Genomic DNA, 14,075 nt, shown 5'->3' with positions numbered 1-14,075 from the left:
ACTTTTAGCTTTTGCCATTTAGTTGCAATAGCAACGTTTTTCCGTTTGCCAGATCTCAGGCATAATTCTCATTCTNCTACCTACACTAAATCTAGAACATCGAGTTAGTTTTTTTTTTCCTGAAAAAAGGCAAAAAAGACTTTACATTGCATCATACAGCAGATATCCTAAATCAGTCAAACTATCAGAGGAAACTGTTGGCGTACAGCCTTACAAACAATTTACCCTATTAAAAGTTCCCCAGTCAGAAAATGTGTTTCACACAAAACATTTTTCCCTTCTTGCATTTCACTACCTTACACATTATGTGAAAAATCATTAAAAACACCTACTACATATTTAAAAAAGCCAAAATTTCAGCAACTTTTATTGACTACCTTTTAAAAGCCCTATGCTGCTGTTTTACAAGGCATAATAGACCAGCTCATTTGGTCAAAGCGTTCTACATCATTAGTTTGAACTAACTTTTACTGAAACAGCTACAGCATCAAAGGAGTTAAGGCAAATTGGAATTCATAGAAAAGGAGAAGACACTTCACACTACGTTGAAAAAAAAAAAAACGGAAAAGCTAAGAAGAGAGACGCGGAGGGCAACACTGAATACAGCGACACTCACACGGCAAGCACAGAACGCCATGGGGGAGGTCGGACTACTTAAACTTCAGAGCCCATTTCATACAGCTGAAGGAAACGCAAATTCAACACAAAATGGACAAAACCACAAAAATCCGGTCATGCACTTGGATAAGTCTTCATGGTCTTTGTGCATACCCAGAAAATTGAAGTTTTCTTTTTCTTTTTTCTTACTTTTTTTTTCCTTTTTTTTTTCTTTTTTTGCATCATAACATTTGATAAAAATCTTTCATTTTGTTTTTCTTTTTTGTTTTTTTTTTGTTTTTTTTTTTTGTTTTTTTTTACTAAAATAAACCTGTTCGGGGGAACAGCTACTAGATGAATTTAAGGGTTTTATGCACCTTATAGAACTTATAGCAAAAATAGTTTTAGTTGATTTCATTATAAATAACGTTTTCAAGAACCTGTGCAAAACTGTCAATAATTTCCTAAAGCACAATTGATCAGAAAAATCCATGATTGTTCAGCCTTCACACCCTTCTTCATGTAAGAACGCCCTTCTGTACATCTGGAAGAGAAAAAAAAGATAAATGCTTTTGTATAATACACCACAGAATTCTGTAACCTCCTTCTTGTTTTAAAGATACAGGTACAGGTATTTGAGAAAGGCAAGTGGTGTGTGTCAGTGGCAGTAGACCAGTAAGTACTGGAACTGAGGGTAGTTTCTATGCCTTGCCTTCACCTTTCAAACCTGGGACCTGCACCATACTTTCACCAGAACAAACAGTTAAGATCCAAGTGTCTTAAGCCCCACACAGCTGTTTTACTGCAATCTGCGTGATGAAGTAAAAAGTTTTCAGATTTGTGGTCCAGGTGAGAGCTGGGCATGCAATCCCCCAATCTAAAGATACTGACATTAAATTCATAGTCATGATATTGCTAATCTTATGATGCTAGATAAGGCAAGATCTTATATTTCCTTCAGTTTGTAAGCAGTAAAGCAATAAAAATTTGGATACATGTACTATAGGATGAATTTGATACCTGGTGTTCTGACAGGTTACAGATTTTCAGAGTGGGGAGGGGTAAAGAGGGTGAGAGAGTAACTATACATTTGACTTCAATATAAGGCACTATTTTTTTTGGGATAGAATCTGGAAATTCCACAAAAATCACTGATTGAAGACTTCAATAACACTGGATTCCTTGGCCGTGATTAAGGCAGTGTGACCAAATCTGAGCTATTCTAAGGATCACTATGATAAAAGAATCCTAGACTTTCCTTGATGTGAGCCCTCCAGTTACAAAGACGTTGCCTTCATACCTCACAGTTACTTATTAGGTTGAAAGGTATATGGTGAATGGTCATTAGACGTCTCGACAGCCACCTGCTGCTGACCAGTTGCTTCCTACAAGAAAACAGAACAGGTGACACATGAGCAATGGCATCCAAGCTCTGCTACTCATGTCTGAGCTCCACATCTTAAAAAGCAAGCACTCATTACAAGTGATTTTCTTCCTATTATGTAGGGTTTTCAAGGTTAATTATTTCTCTAAGGAGTTCACATGTCTGACAGAGCCAGAGAACCTCCCACCCCAACGTTTATGAGTTGTCTTTTCATATCAAGCTACAACCTGTCAAACAAATATCCTTGGGACCAGATGGGACTTGGGATTCAGTATTTTCAGATTTTAGAATCTGAAAACTGGCAGCTGTAGTGAGTATCCCAGAATATACCCAGTGGGGTCTAGGGCTACACCTCATAACCAAACACATGAACAGGTCTACACTGAAGGATATCATCAATATGCCCAGTAAGGAGGCTAAGATTCTTGTCTTGCATAAATTTGGGTTCGGTTTTGCCACAGGTCAGGTTTTTGCTTAAGTCGTTACCAAGAGAATTTTTACTTTAAGATTTTGTTGTGTGTTTCAGAATTGCAGATAAGAGCTGTGGGTTCTGGTAACTGTGGCCGTCAATAGGTACATAAATTTAAATTAATCAGAGGAAGACCGACCAAAGCAAGATTGCCCCAAATGATCCAAACACAGACCCTCAGGGTGTTTCTGCAACTGGAAAGTATGGGATCTGCCTAGTGGGTAGGATGGATTGGGTTAATGAATTTCCTTGGAATTTTAAGGGCACTTTGCAGAAAAATACTATGTTTTGTCCAATAGTAATTCAAGTGTCAGTCTTCTTCCATGATCATTATATCAGTATCTTCTATAAACAAGAACTAAGAGCTCTTTAGCTATACTAGCACTGTATGGTTTGTTCCTATCCCTATTATTCTAAAACATCTGAAATATCTTACTTACAATTGATTTCTTCTTGTAGTTATTATTATTGGCATAATCTTTGGTACTAGGGTTGCAAACTTGAGCTTTATCTTTTTTTAACGCTTTAATTTATTTTTGAGTCAGAGAGAGGCAGAGCATAAGCAGGGAAGGGGCAGAGAGAGGAGACACAGAATCTGAAGCAGGCCCCAGACTCTGAACTGTCAGCACAGAGCTCAACATGGGGTTCAAACTCACGAACCATGAGATCATGACCTGAGCCAAAGTAGGATGCTTAACCGACTGAGCCACCCAGGCACCCCTTCAGTTTTATCTTAATTTGCCTGTAAGTATCATTTTATAGGACACAAGATAGATTCCTGAAGGGCAGGAAATGTGCTACAGGCTTGGGAAAATATTTCTGGGAGTTTTGGGAGGTGTGGCCTGGATGTTGCTACATTAATCTGCATGCAAAGAATTATATTTCACAGTTGAAAATAATTCTAGCTATACATGCCCTCTGAACTCAATTCTTTACGGAAATATTTAACTTCTGATGGATTTTTCTTTGAGTCCTATCTAATTTACCCATTTATCTTTTTAAAAAATTTAATGTTTATTTTTGAGAGAGAGGGAGGGAGATAGAGTGTGAATTGGGGATGGGCAAGGAGGGATGGAGACACAGAATCTGAAGCAGGCTCCACGGTCTGAGCTGTCAGCACAGAGCCCAATGCAGGGCACAAACCCACAAATGGTGAGATCATGACCCAAGCTGAAGTCAGACGCTTAACCGACAGAACCTAATTTACCCATTTCTTTTTATTTTTAATTTTTTAAAATACTTTTTATGTATTTTTGAGACAGAGAGACAAAGCATGAGCGGGGTAGGGACAGAGAGAGAGGGAGACACAGAATCTGAAACAGGCTTCCAGGCTTTGAGCTGCCAGCACAGAACCCGATGCGGGGCTCGAACCCACAAACCGTGAGATCATGACCTGAGCTGAAGTCGGACACTTAGCTGACTGAGCCATCCAGGCGCCCCTGATTTACCCATTTCTAAAGCTACTCATTGCCAGAATGGCCACCAGATGGTCTGTACCAACCTCAACAGGAACCGCCGTTGTCTGCACATGTGTGTACTGTGGCAAATAAGCTCCTTGCATAGCTGATGTCGCAGGCATGTACTGAAAAGAAGAATATGGTCAGGATGGGAAATGATAAGCCATGCAAAATTATGAGTGCTTGGGAAATTTTGAGATGGGATGTCAAGTAGTTGAAAATCTCAAAGAAATTTAAATAAGCCACTCAGTTTAATTAGTAAGTATGTTGTATGGAAGGCAAAGGGAATGTTTTCTACTTTTTGAATTTGTCAAACTAAAATTCCCACCTTTCTTTGGATTTTGTAACAAAGAAATAGATGCGTGAAGATCACTAAGGCTTCTTATTCTCAATAATTCAATATCACTAATATGCTGTTTTAGAAGATGTCATCTCAAAGGACCTCGTTATTTTCCAGCAGCCCCCTGAACTAGTATCTATAATTATTTCCATAGGTGGAGACCTAAGGAATAAGTGGTCTGTTGGATTTGTATCAGGTCACTGCAGAATAGGAAAGGGACCCTTGCCTTCCTGATGCTGACAGTCATCCTTTTCCAGAGGCAGCAAAGCTCTCTTGCTGATGTCACTGGATGTGTGTGAACCTGGCTGAGCCTTCACAAGAAGCTGCTGCTGGTTTTGAATGTAAGCGGAAAAAAATATACCTCCCTTTGTTCTTTTCTGCCACCATCCATATGGTCTGAATTAAAAGCTTTTGGCCATCTTACTATCTAAATGCTGTGTTGATATATATCAACCCTGAAAGTTCATCTGGTACCAGCTCAACCTTAGTACCCAACTAAGTCTCCTGGACTTTGGAGAAGTCAGTCACTACTACGACTGTAATACAGTGCCTCCGAACTCCATAAAGGAAGAAGCGAGGAAAAATTCCCCGCCTTTCTCACCAAGTATCACTTCCATCTTTTGCTTCATGAGACCAGGTCTACAGTATGAATGAATGACACTAGTTATTAGGGCTGTATGTGGTCACGTGCGGTTGCCAGATTCTGGTAAAGGAGAGACACCTAAAGGACAGACGTTCAGTTCATCAATTAATCATGTGGAAGGCAATGTTGGGGAGTGGTGAGAGGGGCTTGGACATAACCTTTGATGTCACAGAGCCTATAATTGATGGAGAAGACACAGGCTGCATTAATTTACCCTCCTCCATTTGCTGAGACACATGATATTAATTTGCCACCTACTGTTCCGGTGCTGCCTAGTGACAGATGACTCATCTGCTGGGCCAGAGGGCTGATCATGGATGCAGGCTGTAGTGACATGGTGTGCTCCATGGAGGGAGTTAGCACGGCCCCCTGGGGAATCGGGAGACAAGAACAGTGTCAGATAAACTCAAGGAGGGAGTTAAGATTCTGTCATTCCTTTTTTGTTTTTTGGTTATTATTAATCTTTTTTTTTCTTACTAATAGTTTATTGTCAAGTTGGTTTCCATATAACACCCAGTGCTCATCCCCACAAGTGGCCTCCTCCATGCCCATCTCCCCCCTCCCCCCCACATCCATCAGTCCTCAGTTTGTTTCTCAGCATTCAAGAGTCTCTCATGGTTTGCTTCTCTCCCTTTCCCCCACCATTTCCCCCCCTTCTTCTCCCCCATGGTCCTCAGTTAAGTTCCTCCTAATCCTCCTACACGTGCAAACATATGATATTTGTCCTTCTCTGCCTAAGATTCTGTCATTCCTTTAGCAAACGAAATGCCTTAGTTTGTTGACATGTGAAGCAAAAATAACCTCCTCTCAAACTTGCCAATGGTTTCATAAACAATTTCCTGAAAATCTTCTAGCTAATGCTTCCTAAAACTTTCTTAAGAGCATTCATTTCACTGAAATCACTGCATTGAACAGCTTCCCCTTTCCTTTCGCGCAAGTGTCAAGCAAGCCAGTCCAGCAGGAGGAGCTGTGGTAGGAAATGCAAATTATTTTTGGTTAGCTAAGGCTACAAAAATCTTTCCTTAATTAAAAAAATAAATAAATGACCGTTGGTGTTTTATGCAGCCACAAAACAATAGACATACTGAGTATTTATAAATACAGTGTCTTGTGTGCAAGTGTTCTGTACAGATAGTCATTTGATTCAACATCAGGCTGTTAGGATCAAGGTCACATTCTTCATTCACTCTGTTTCTCAGAACTTTCAACTACAATTTGGTGCCAAGGGAGAGCAGCAGATCCAGATATGATTAATACTCCAATTTCAGATTCTTTGCTTTCATTTGAAAAAATATTCTGGGCATTAAGAATAAAATTAAATATGATTAAAATGGGGCAGGGGTTGGGGGACAAAAAAGAAATCTCACCCATAGCCCAGCCTCTCCCTAATGCATGGCTGTTATGGCTGTTAGCACTGTCAGGGTACCATCGCCCAGGGTCTAGCCTTCACGCTGGTACTGTTGCAATAAGGCTACATAAACAATTTCATATCCTGGGTTTTTGCTTTGAACTTAACATACTATTATAAATATTTACCTAATTTAGTGCACGGCCATCATTATCATTTTTAAAGATCGCATAATGATACATTGATTGTCAAAACCAAAATATAATTAATTCCATTTCTGAATTTTCTCTAATTTATCCTATGTAATATTCTATGAATTATATCATTCCTCTCACTTGTGCAATCACCCAATTACCTGAGAATGCAGTTATTTCGGACACATTTACCAATATTAATGTTACGGTTTTGGTATTATTACAACTGATCTTCAATATGCTGTTGTTTACTGACAATTAGAGCACAAATAAGGGCATAGACTGGTGTGCAGGCACTTGAATTCTGGTTGCAGTCTAAACAAGGTGGGGAAAGGCAGATAGGAACTTTCTGCACACACTACCACTGTCTCCTCAAAGATGTTAAACTGAGATGTGTGTAGGCTTTGTCTCTAAAAGTTGCCTAAAAAAGATATAAGACATGTGTCAGAAACTGTTGTTGATGCATGGCATAGAAAATTTCTTTTAAAATTTTTAGTGTGCATCATCAAAAAGTATGTGGGAACATGGAAATGATTCAGAAGCCCAGAATATGCTGAAGATATTTCCTGCCCCTTTTTCTCATTCATCTGTAAGGAGCTACTGTCCAGGACTGTGCATACAGAGACAAATATGTGTGCATTTTTATACAGACACACACGTGTCATCTGAGAGCTTGTCTCCTGTTATCAATGAAACGTTTTATCTATGTCTTCACAGTCATCTCAGCCACTTCCTATTTAGAACATGTCCTTGGATTTTTGTTTCATACACATGGTGTTATAGTGCATGGTATCCTCTTCAGGAGCTGTCCTGAGAGAAATTCCTATCTCATACCTCATCTTACAGCCAACAATGGTTTGCTTTTCCTAAACAACTGATCTGTTATTATAAGTATCATGAATTGTTCTGCTTATTAGAAATCCCATTTTTGCCTTAGTGACTAAAAGCAGAGGGCCAGATTTGTGGCCTTCTCGTGACAAGCATATAGGTCACTGTGTTTTTTGGTGATTCTGTTCTCCACTTTCATTTTTTGCCTTTTATTTATTTTTAAAAAAATGTTTATTTACTTTGGGGGAGGGAGGAACAGAGAGAGAGAGAGAGAGAGAGAGAATCCCAAGCAGACGCCATGAAACATCTGTCACTGCAGAGCCCAATGTGGGGCTCAATCTCACAAAGTGTGAGATCATGACCTGAAGTAAAATCAATAGTCAGACATTAACCCACTGAGCTACCCAGGTACCCCTATTTATCAACCTTTAAAAATGCATGTTTTAATGCAACAAACTGGATTTTATGTATGTTTGAAAAACATATATACATTTAGTATAACTCAATTAAAAAATGTAATATGTACATTAAGTATAACAAATCCTCATGCTACTAAAGACCTCACATTTACCAAAGAAAGCGTTACTGTTTTAGTGTTTATAATTTCCACAGAGGCTAAAGTAACAATGATAAAAATCTCTAGCTTAATTTGTAACACTTTATACCTTCATTGAACAGAATGCAATTAAAAAAAAAGTGAGCTGTTTCATCCCAACTACTGTTAAAAACAGCAATTTTAAAACTTTAAAATTTAAAAGTTCAACTGAGTCCTCTACAGAATGGGTATGAAGAAAGAAATGGTACCCTGCTTCAAATATGATACATTTTGAGCGATAGAAGTCAGGCAGTGAAGGACAGATACCATGTGTTTGCACATATAGGTGGATTAGGAGGAACATAACAGAGGACCATAGGGGAGGAAAAGGGGAAAAATAGTTGGGGGGCGGGGAGGGACGGAAACCATGAGAGACTCTTGAATACTGAGAACAAACTGAGGGCTTTTGGGGGTGGGGGAGAGGGGAAGGGGAGTGATGGGCATGGAGGAGAGCACTTGTTGGGATGAGCACTGGGTGTTATATGGAAACCAAGTTGACAAATTATTTAAGAAAAAAACAAAAACAAATATACATTTTAAGTTCTTACCATTGCAAATTTAATGTCAACTACCAATTTGTTTTAAGACAAGGGCGAGTGGACGTTTTATAATGAACTTGTATATTCTCACAGTCCATGGTTAACATTTCAAATCCCATACATCTTTGGCAAAAGGTTTTAACAAAGAGAATGGGTTTCTAAATGTTGCAAATCACAAGGCCACGAAGTCGAAAAACTTACGGGGTGCTGTAGGATATATGGTTGAGGTTGCATCCAAGAAGGACTTTGCACCTGGAAAAGGGAGGATTTTGAAAGAAACAATGATTTCCATTGGAATGCTATCACTTCTCTAGAGATCTTTTAATCATGTTAAAATCTACAGGAGGAAAATAAGGAAGCAATACTATCAATGATTAAAAAGATTAAGGCAGTTAGAGTTCCTGGCAAACTGGTCACTCTGAATAGGATGAAATGATTATTTAAAACCAAGTTCGACTTGCCCATTCAAGAAATATTAACTGAGTACCAGGCATCAAAGAGAAAAAGGCAAAGAAGATATGGGCCCCACCCTTAAGCAATTTATTGTCTAAGCAAGGAAATAAACAAGTAAACTCAAATCATTAAAGTGTTAAGACCTAGGCGCTTTAGGAAAACAGATGAATGAGAATTAATTCCAGCACATCTTATTACAAACTAATCCTTAAAGTATGTGCTTATTTAAAAAGAATAGTGAAATTTAATCCCTCTTTGATACCAGGACATTAGGTTTCAGAAATCTTGTCTGGTGGTCAACAGTTTCTAGTTAGTGTGGAAAGTAAAAATCTGAAAATCAGATTTATGAAATTAAACTCCAGTAACTAGATCTTGACATGTACAGTCAAAAGGGCACTTGCACAGTAGACCCTCTGGGTTGAAGAATAAGACATGAGAGTCAGGCTCCATGGCAGGAAAGAAAGCCTGTGCAGTCTGCCACTCCAGGGAAAAAAAATATCAGTCCATTTCTTGATGCCCAGAGCATTCCTGAAGCTACACAATTGTTAAAAAGTTTCAGTCTCTAATTCTTAGCAACAAACCCCTCCTGTATCTTATCCCCTATTGTTAACTTCAGAGGTTCTATAGAGAGGATATGGGGAAAAGTCATGGGGGGAAGAATGTATTGTGATTTACCTTGATAGCAGAGCCCCGATACTTGTTTTCTCTGGTTTCCTTTGCCACCTAAGGCAGACCAAAGTTAAGTGCTTCTGCCTTGTTAACATTTCATTTATCTGGACTGCAGCCTTTCCCCACTGGGGTACTACTGGTGGTTTCCTGCAGATGCCAATTTCTCAAATCCAATTGTGTAAGCATATGGTGATGTAATGGAGAAAGGCCCACTCCAACACGAGTGCGAGGCTGTCACTGAATAAATCGTGGGGAGGAGAGCAGCTCCCTGTAGCCCCCAGTTTGGGCAAGATGCTCTCATTTTTTGTATGCTTTCAGTGGTCCTAATAATCTAATAGTTTATAGCATCATGGGGTTAGGGAGCTGTAACATCTAATCCAATTTTCTTTCTGAAGCAGCAAATGAGCGGCTGTCAATTTCTATTCCTCAATTTTCCCTAACTATAAAATGGGAATAATAATCTATGTTCTTTGAATTCTTGACCATTGGTTCTCCCCTCCTTTGAGTCACGGATCCCTTTGAAAACCTGATGAAAGAAATAGAACTCTGTCCCCTTGCCCCCAACTAACTGCATACAAACAAGCAACATTTTGCAAATAATTTAAGGGAATCAGACTACTTGAAGCTCATCTGCTGACCCCACTGTGTCCCTGAATTTATGGGGTTTAGGACCTCAGTCTTACAGGTTATAACACTAAGTGTCTGGTAAATGGAATGAAATTCCACATTTATCTTAGGGAAACACAGAATGCCCAGAAGAAATAAGGCCTTTGAAATGAAATGCTGTTTTCACAGTCAGGTCTATCAAATCTGGTCTAATTTTTTTTTTTTTTTTATTCTATGAAACAATTCTGTGGCTGTAATGCTCACTGTCTTACAGTAAAGAGGGAAAAGGAGGTGATAGGGACATGCACTAATAGCTGCAATGGTTCTAGCAGCACAATTCAAATCAATATGTATAGTCATTTGCCCGAGAATAAGCTTACTTGTCCCTAGTTTGAATGATCTACATAAATGGCAGAGGTTTCCAAGTTCAGATATTTTAAAAAACTACCTTTCATTAGGGAATGGTTAATGAGGGAAAATGTACTAGAGCAGATCTCACTGAGGCTTCTAGAGTCAGGGAAAATAGAGAAATTTTAAGTCCCCAAAAAATGAAAGAGGCATGAATTCAGCAAATACCATGCCCAGCAGATTGAAGCACCAGCCCAAGTAACATTAAAAACCTAGACAGATAAAAGAAAAAATGAGCGACAACTCAGGAAAAGGCAGATAAAGACCTAAAAGCTGAGGGAAGCTATGAATTCTCCTTTAAAACTTCAGTTTCAGTGCACTTAACCACTTCTCTTTATTGTTAGAAGCTACTTTTATGTTTTCAGACAGAACCACCTTAAGGATATTGCTTATGTTGACCAATCCATTATTTTAAAAAGTATAATGAATGTACTCTCCTCGGCCGGCTAATCCTGCATATATATTAACGACGATGATGATAATCATAGGTAACATTTAGTGACCGCTCATGATATACCAGCTACTGTGCTGAGCTCTTTACATCAGTTAGTTCTTATACCAAGCCTAAAAGAAAGAAACTATTATTATCCCCATTTTAAAGATGAGGAAACTGAGGCTTATGGAAGTAAAATAACAATTATTAGATATTGTAGTTCCCTAACCCCAGAAATCAGGGCTACAACATCTAATTCAATTGTTTAAAAAAAAACAAACAAGAATACACAAAAGTTTAGCCACACAGGATCTCAATAGTCAACAAAAGAGAAAACTATATCCCCACGTGTCTGTATTTTACTGTTGTCATGTATCTGTCTGGACTGAGGCAGTAACCGTTAGAGGTATTCTGCTACAGGAGGAGAAGTGTACACACTTGAACACCACAGGGTTCATGGCGAATAGGAGCTAACCCTGCAATTAAACCAAATCACAGAACAAGGTACTTAAGGAGATCTCAGTTCTAAGTTGGGACTTTGTAAAGCCTCCTCAAAGTAGCCTATTTAAACAGGTTTTTTTTTTTCCCCCTTCAAATCTCATTGCATTGCTCATTTAGTGTTACCTGATGGAGACACATCTTTATTTATCAGCATGTTCACTTGCTCTTTTCTGAGTTCCTGCTGAGGAATAAACAAAGGCAATGGTGCACACCTATTCTGTATTTTACCTAAAGTCAATTCTTTTTAAGTTTAAACTTCTGGGACACGTGGTGTCCAACAGCAGAGCCCGCTGTGGAAGAAGTATCTGGGTTCATCCCAATTCTAAAGTGCTATGATTTCAAGGACAACTGATAACCGTTTTCCCTTGTTTTATATTCTCATACATAAAAGCAAATCGCTCTGCCAAATGAAAGCAGCTTATTCTAAATTGGGCATCCAAGCTGCATAACGTCTGAATTAAATTTCATTATAAATGTTCAAAATTTTAAGACACATAAAAACGCAGCAGTGATTCAAGGCCGGCAAGTTGTCATACTGTTGATGAATCCTAAAGGTACAAACCTGGTAGGCAGATACAGGAGATGCAATATAGGGTGTAAGAGAAGTTTGAGTGATCATTCGGTTTGTAGCAATACTGTATGGTGAAGGATAAAATCTAGAACAAACACAAAAGCCTTCATTAAGTCATCCTTTATAAAGAATAATTCTCGGAACAAATGTCTGATATTTTCCACCTTCACATTTTCCCTCAAGCCATTATGCATTTATCTTAATGACATACCCGTTCTGTATAGCAGCTGTGGTTGGGTCATAAGTAAGTGTCATTCCAGCCTATGGGAAAGAAAAAAAAAAAACAGTCACTCACCGCAAGGGCACAGTTTACAAATTCCATTTCTTAAGAGTCATGGCAACATAGAATAGAGAGAGTTCACTAGCTTTTGATAGAAATGGGAGTTTCCTTTAGGCAAACATCAACTCAATGTGAGCTCTACATCTGCACGGTCCCGTTTGGTAGTTAATAGTTGCACGCAGTTACTGAAACAGCGAGTCTGTCCAACACACTGGCTGTATCTCAGGTGCTCAAATAGCCGCATGTGGCTCGTGATTATCACTAGACAGTGAAGACTCTAAACATTTCTACTGGATGGCACTTCCTTAGGCATTCTTGAACCAGGATGTTAAGAAAAAAAATTCACTGCAAACAGATATGGAGAAATGGACGTCCAGTATTTTTACTAAGAAATTGTCTTTTTTTTTTTTAAAGAACATTACTCAAAAGAATTAGCCAAAAAACTCAACAACAAATATACTGTTTTAATAATGTTACTTAGGATAATTTCTGAGTAATTATAAATGTACACCTCAAAGAGACCATGATGTTAAAAAAATACAAAACAGTTCTATTTCTTCTAGCAATTTAAAGTGCTCTTTACTTGATATGCAGCTAACTGGGAAGCATTAACTGTACCCACCATCTATCTGTCCATCAGGAGAGTCATCACTCTCTTAGCACCATATCCACTGAGAACTGTTTTAATGGGACATCACTGCATTATAAAGCCTGAATCCTGGCACCTATTTCAGACTGTGGCATCCAAGTCAAGATGCCTCATGTGTCGCTATGCAAGTAGGCTCTCGTGATTACACACCCACACTGAAGTCTCAAGAAGGGACTTACAAGTCTCACCTCTCCTTCTCTATGCCATGGTCTTCCATTAGGGATGTATTTGTTTGGGTTCTGCCTCTTCTTCTGTCCTCCATCCGCAAACTTACACAATAAAGGTTCTGTAGGAGCTGAATGAATGGGGACAAAAAACATAAAATTATATGTGTGCATATGACAAAATGTAATTCAATTCTTTAAATTTTTTTTGAATGTTTATTTTTGAGACAGAAAGAGAAAGAGACAGAGTGTGAGCAGAGGAGGGGCAGAGAGAGAAGGAGACACAGAATCTGAAGCAGGCTCCAGGCTCTGAACTGTCAGCACAGAGCCCAATGTGGGGCTCAAACCCAGAAATGGTGAGATCATGACCTGAGTCAAAGTCAGATGGCTTAACCGACTGAGCCACCCAGGCGCTCCCAATCTACTCAGACCCTTATATGATTATCTACTGATGAAAAAGACAGTACAGAAAATACATTAGTTATTATTTTCAAACTACCACCACAGTGTGATGAACACATTTATTCTGAGGAAACAAAGGATTCTTGATTCACTTTTATCTCTCTTTATGTGCAGACCCACTTGTTTTCAATTCTGCTGATGAATCTCCAAATGTAAATAACATTGTATCACCCTCCCCCTGCCCCCAACTTAAAAATGCTTCCTTAGCATCCCATCATTCATTCTTTAGAGAGGCCTTCACTTTCCCAGGAGAAAACAAGTTCCCCTTTATACTGCTCATACTATAAATGTTTAAAAAAAATTATTTTTATTTTTATACCTAGCATTTATAACAACTTGGAAGTGTGGTGATTTGTTTGGTGTCTGTTTCCCCCTCTGGAATGTAAGCCTTGTGGGGAGTGGGGACACTTGTTTCTTCAACACTGTATCCCCACTGTACCCAGTGCCCAAGTACCTGGCATTTTGCAGGCGCACATGGCACCTTG

At 38.9% G+C, this 14,075-nt stretch overlaps 1 protein-coding gene across 4 annotated transcripts in view; it reads right to left on the bottom strand.

Moving 5' to 3' along the window:
• Window positions 1–338: 338 nt before the first annotated feature.
• RBMS1 (RNA binding motif single stranded interacting protein 1) overlaps window positions 339–14,075 on the bottom strand; it is an 89,700-nt gene continuing 75,963 nt past the window's right edge. Inside the window, exons 6-14 of one of the 4 annotated variants that reach the window (XM_077761005.1) lie at window positions 13,144–13,259; window positions 12,247–12,296; window positions 12,027–12,120; window positions 9,523–9,570; window positions 8,596–8,646; window positions 5,149–5,259; window positions 3,952–4,032; window positions 1,898–1,982; window positions 339–1,141 (exon numbers count right to left, since the gene is read on the bottom strand). In XM_077761005.1, the coding sequence (XP_077617131.1) occupies window positions 1,905–1,982; window positions 3,952–4,032; window positions 5,149–5,259; window positions 8,596–8,646; window positions 9,523–9,570; window positions 12,027–12,120; window positions 12,247–12,296; window positions 13,144–13,259 (629 nt within the window). In that variant the 3' untranslated portion in view covers window positions 339–1,141; window positions 1,898–1,904. The remainder of the gene's footprint in view (window positions 1,142–1,897; window positions 1,983–3,951; window positions 4,033–5,148; window positions 5,260–8,595; window positions 8,647–9,522; window positions 9,571–12,026; window positions 12,121–12,246; window positions 12,297–13,143; window positions 13,260–14,075) is intronic. The other 3 variants (XM_077761006.1, XM_077761007.1, XM_077761008.1) reach the window with 3 other exon arrangements.

Source organism: Crocuta crocuta, unplaced genomic scaffold (assembly GCF_008692635.1).
Source record: "Crocuta crocuta isolate KB4526 unplaced genomic scaffold, BGI_CrCroc_1.0 scaffold153, whole genome shotgun sequence".
Taxonomy (NCBI): Eukaryota; Metazoa; Chordata; class Mammalia; order Carnivora; family Hyaenidae; genus Crocuta; species Crocuta crocuta.
This window is presented reverse-complemented; position numbering and strand designations above follow the sequence as displayed.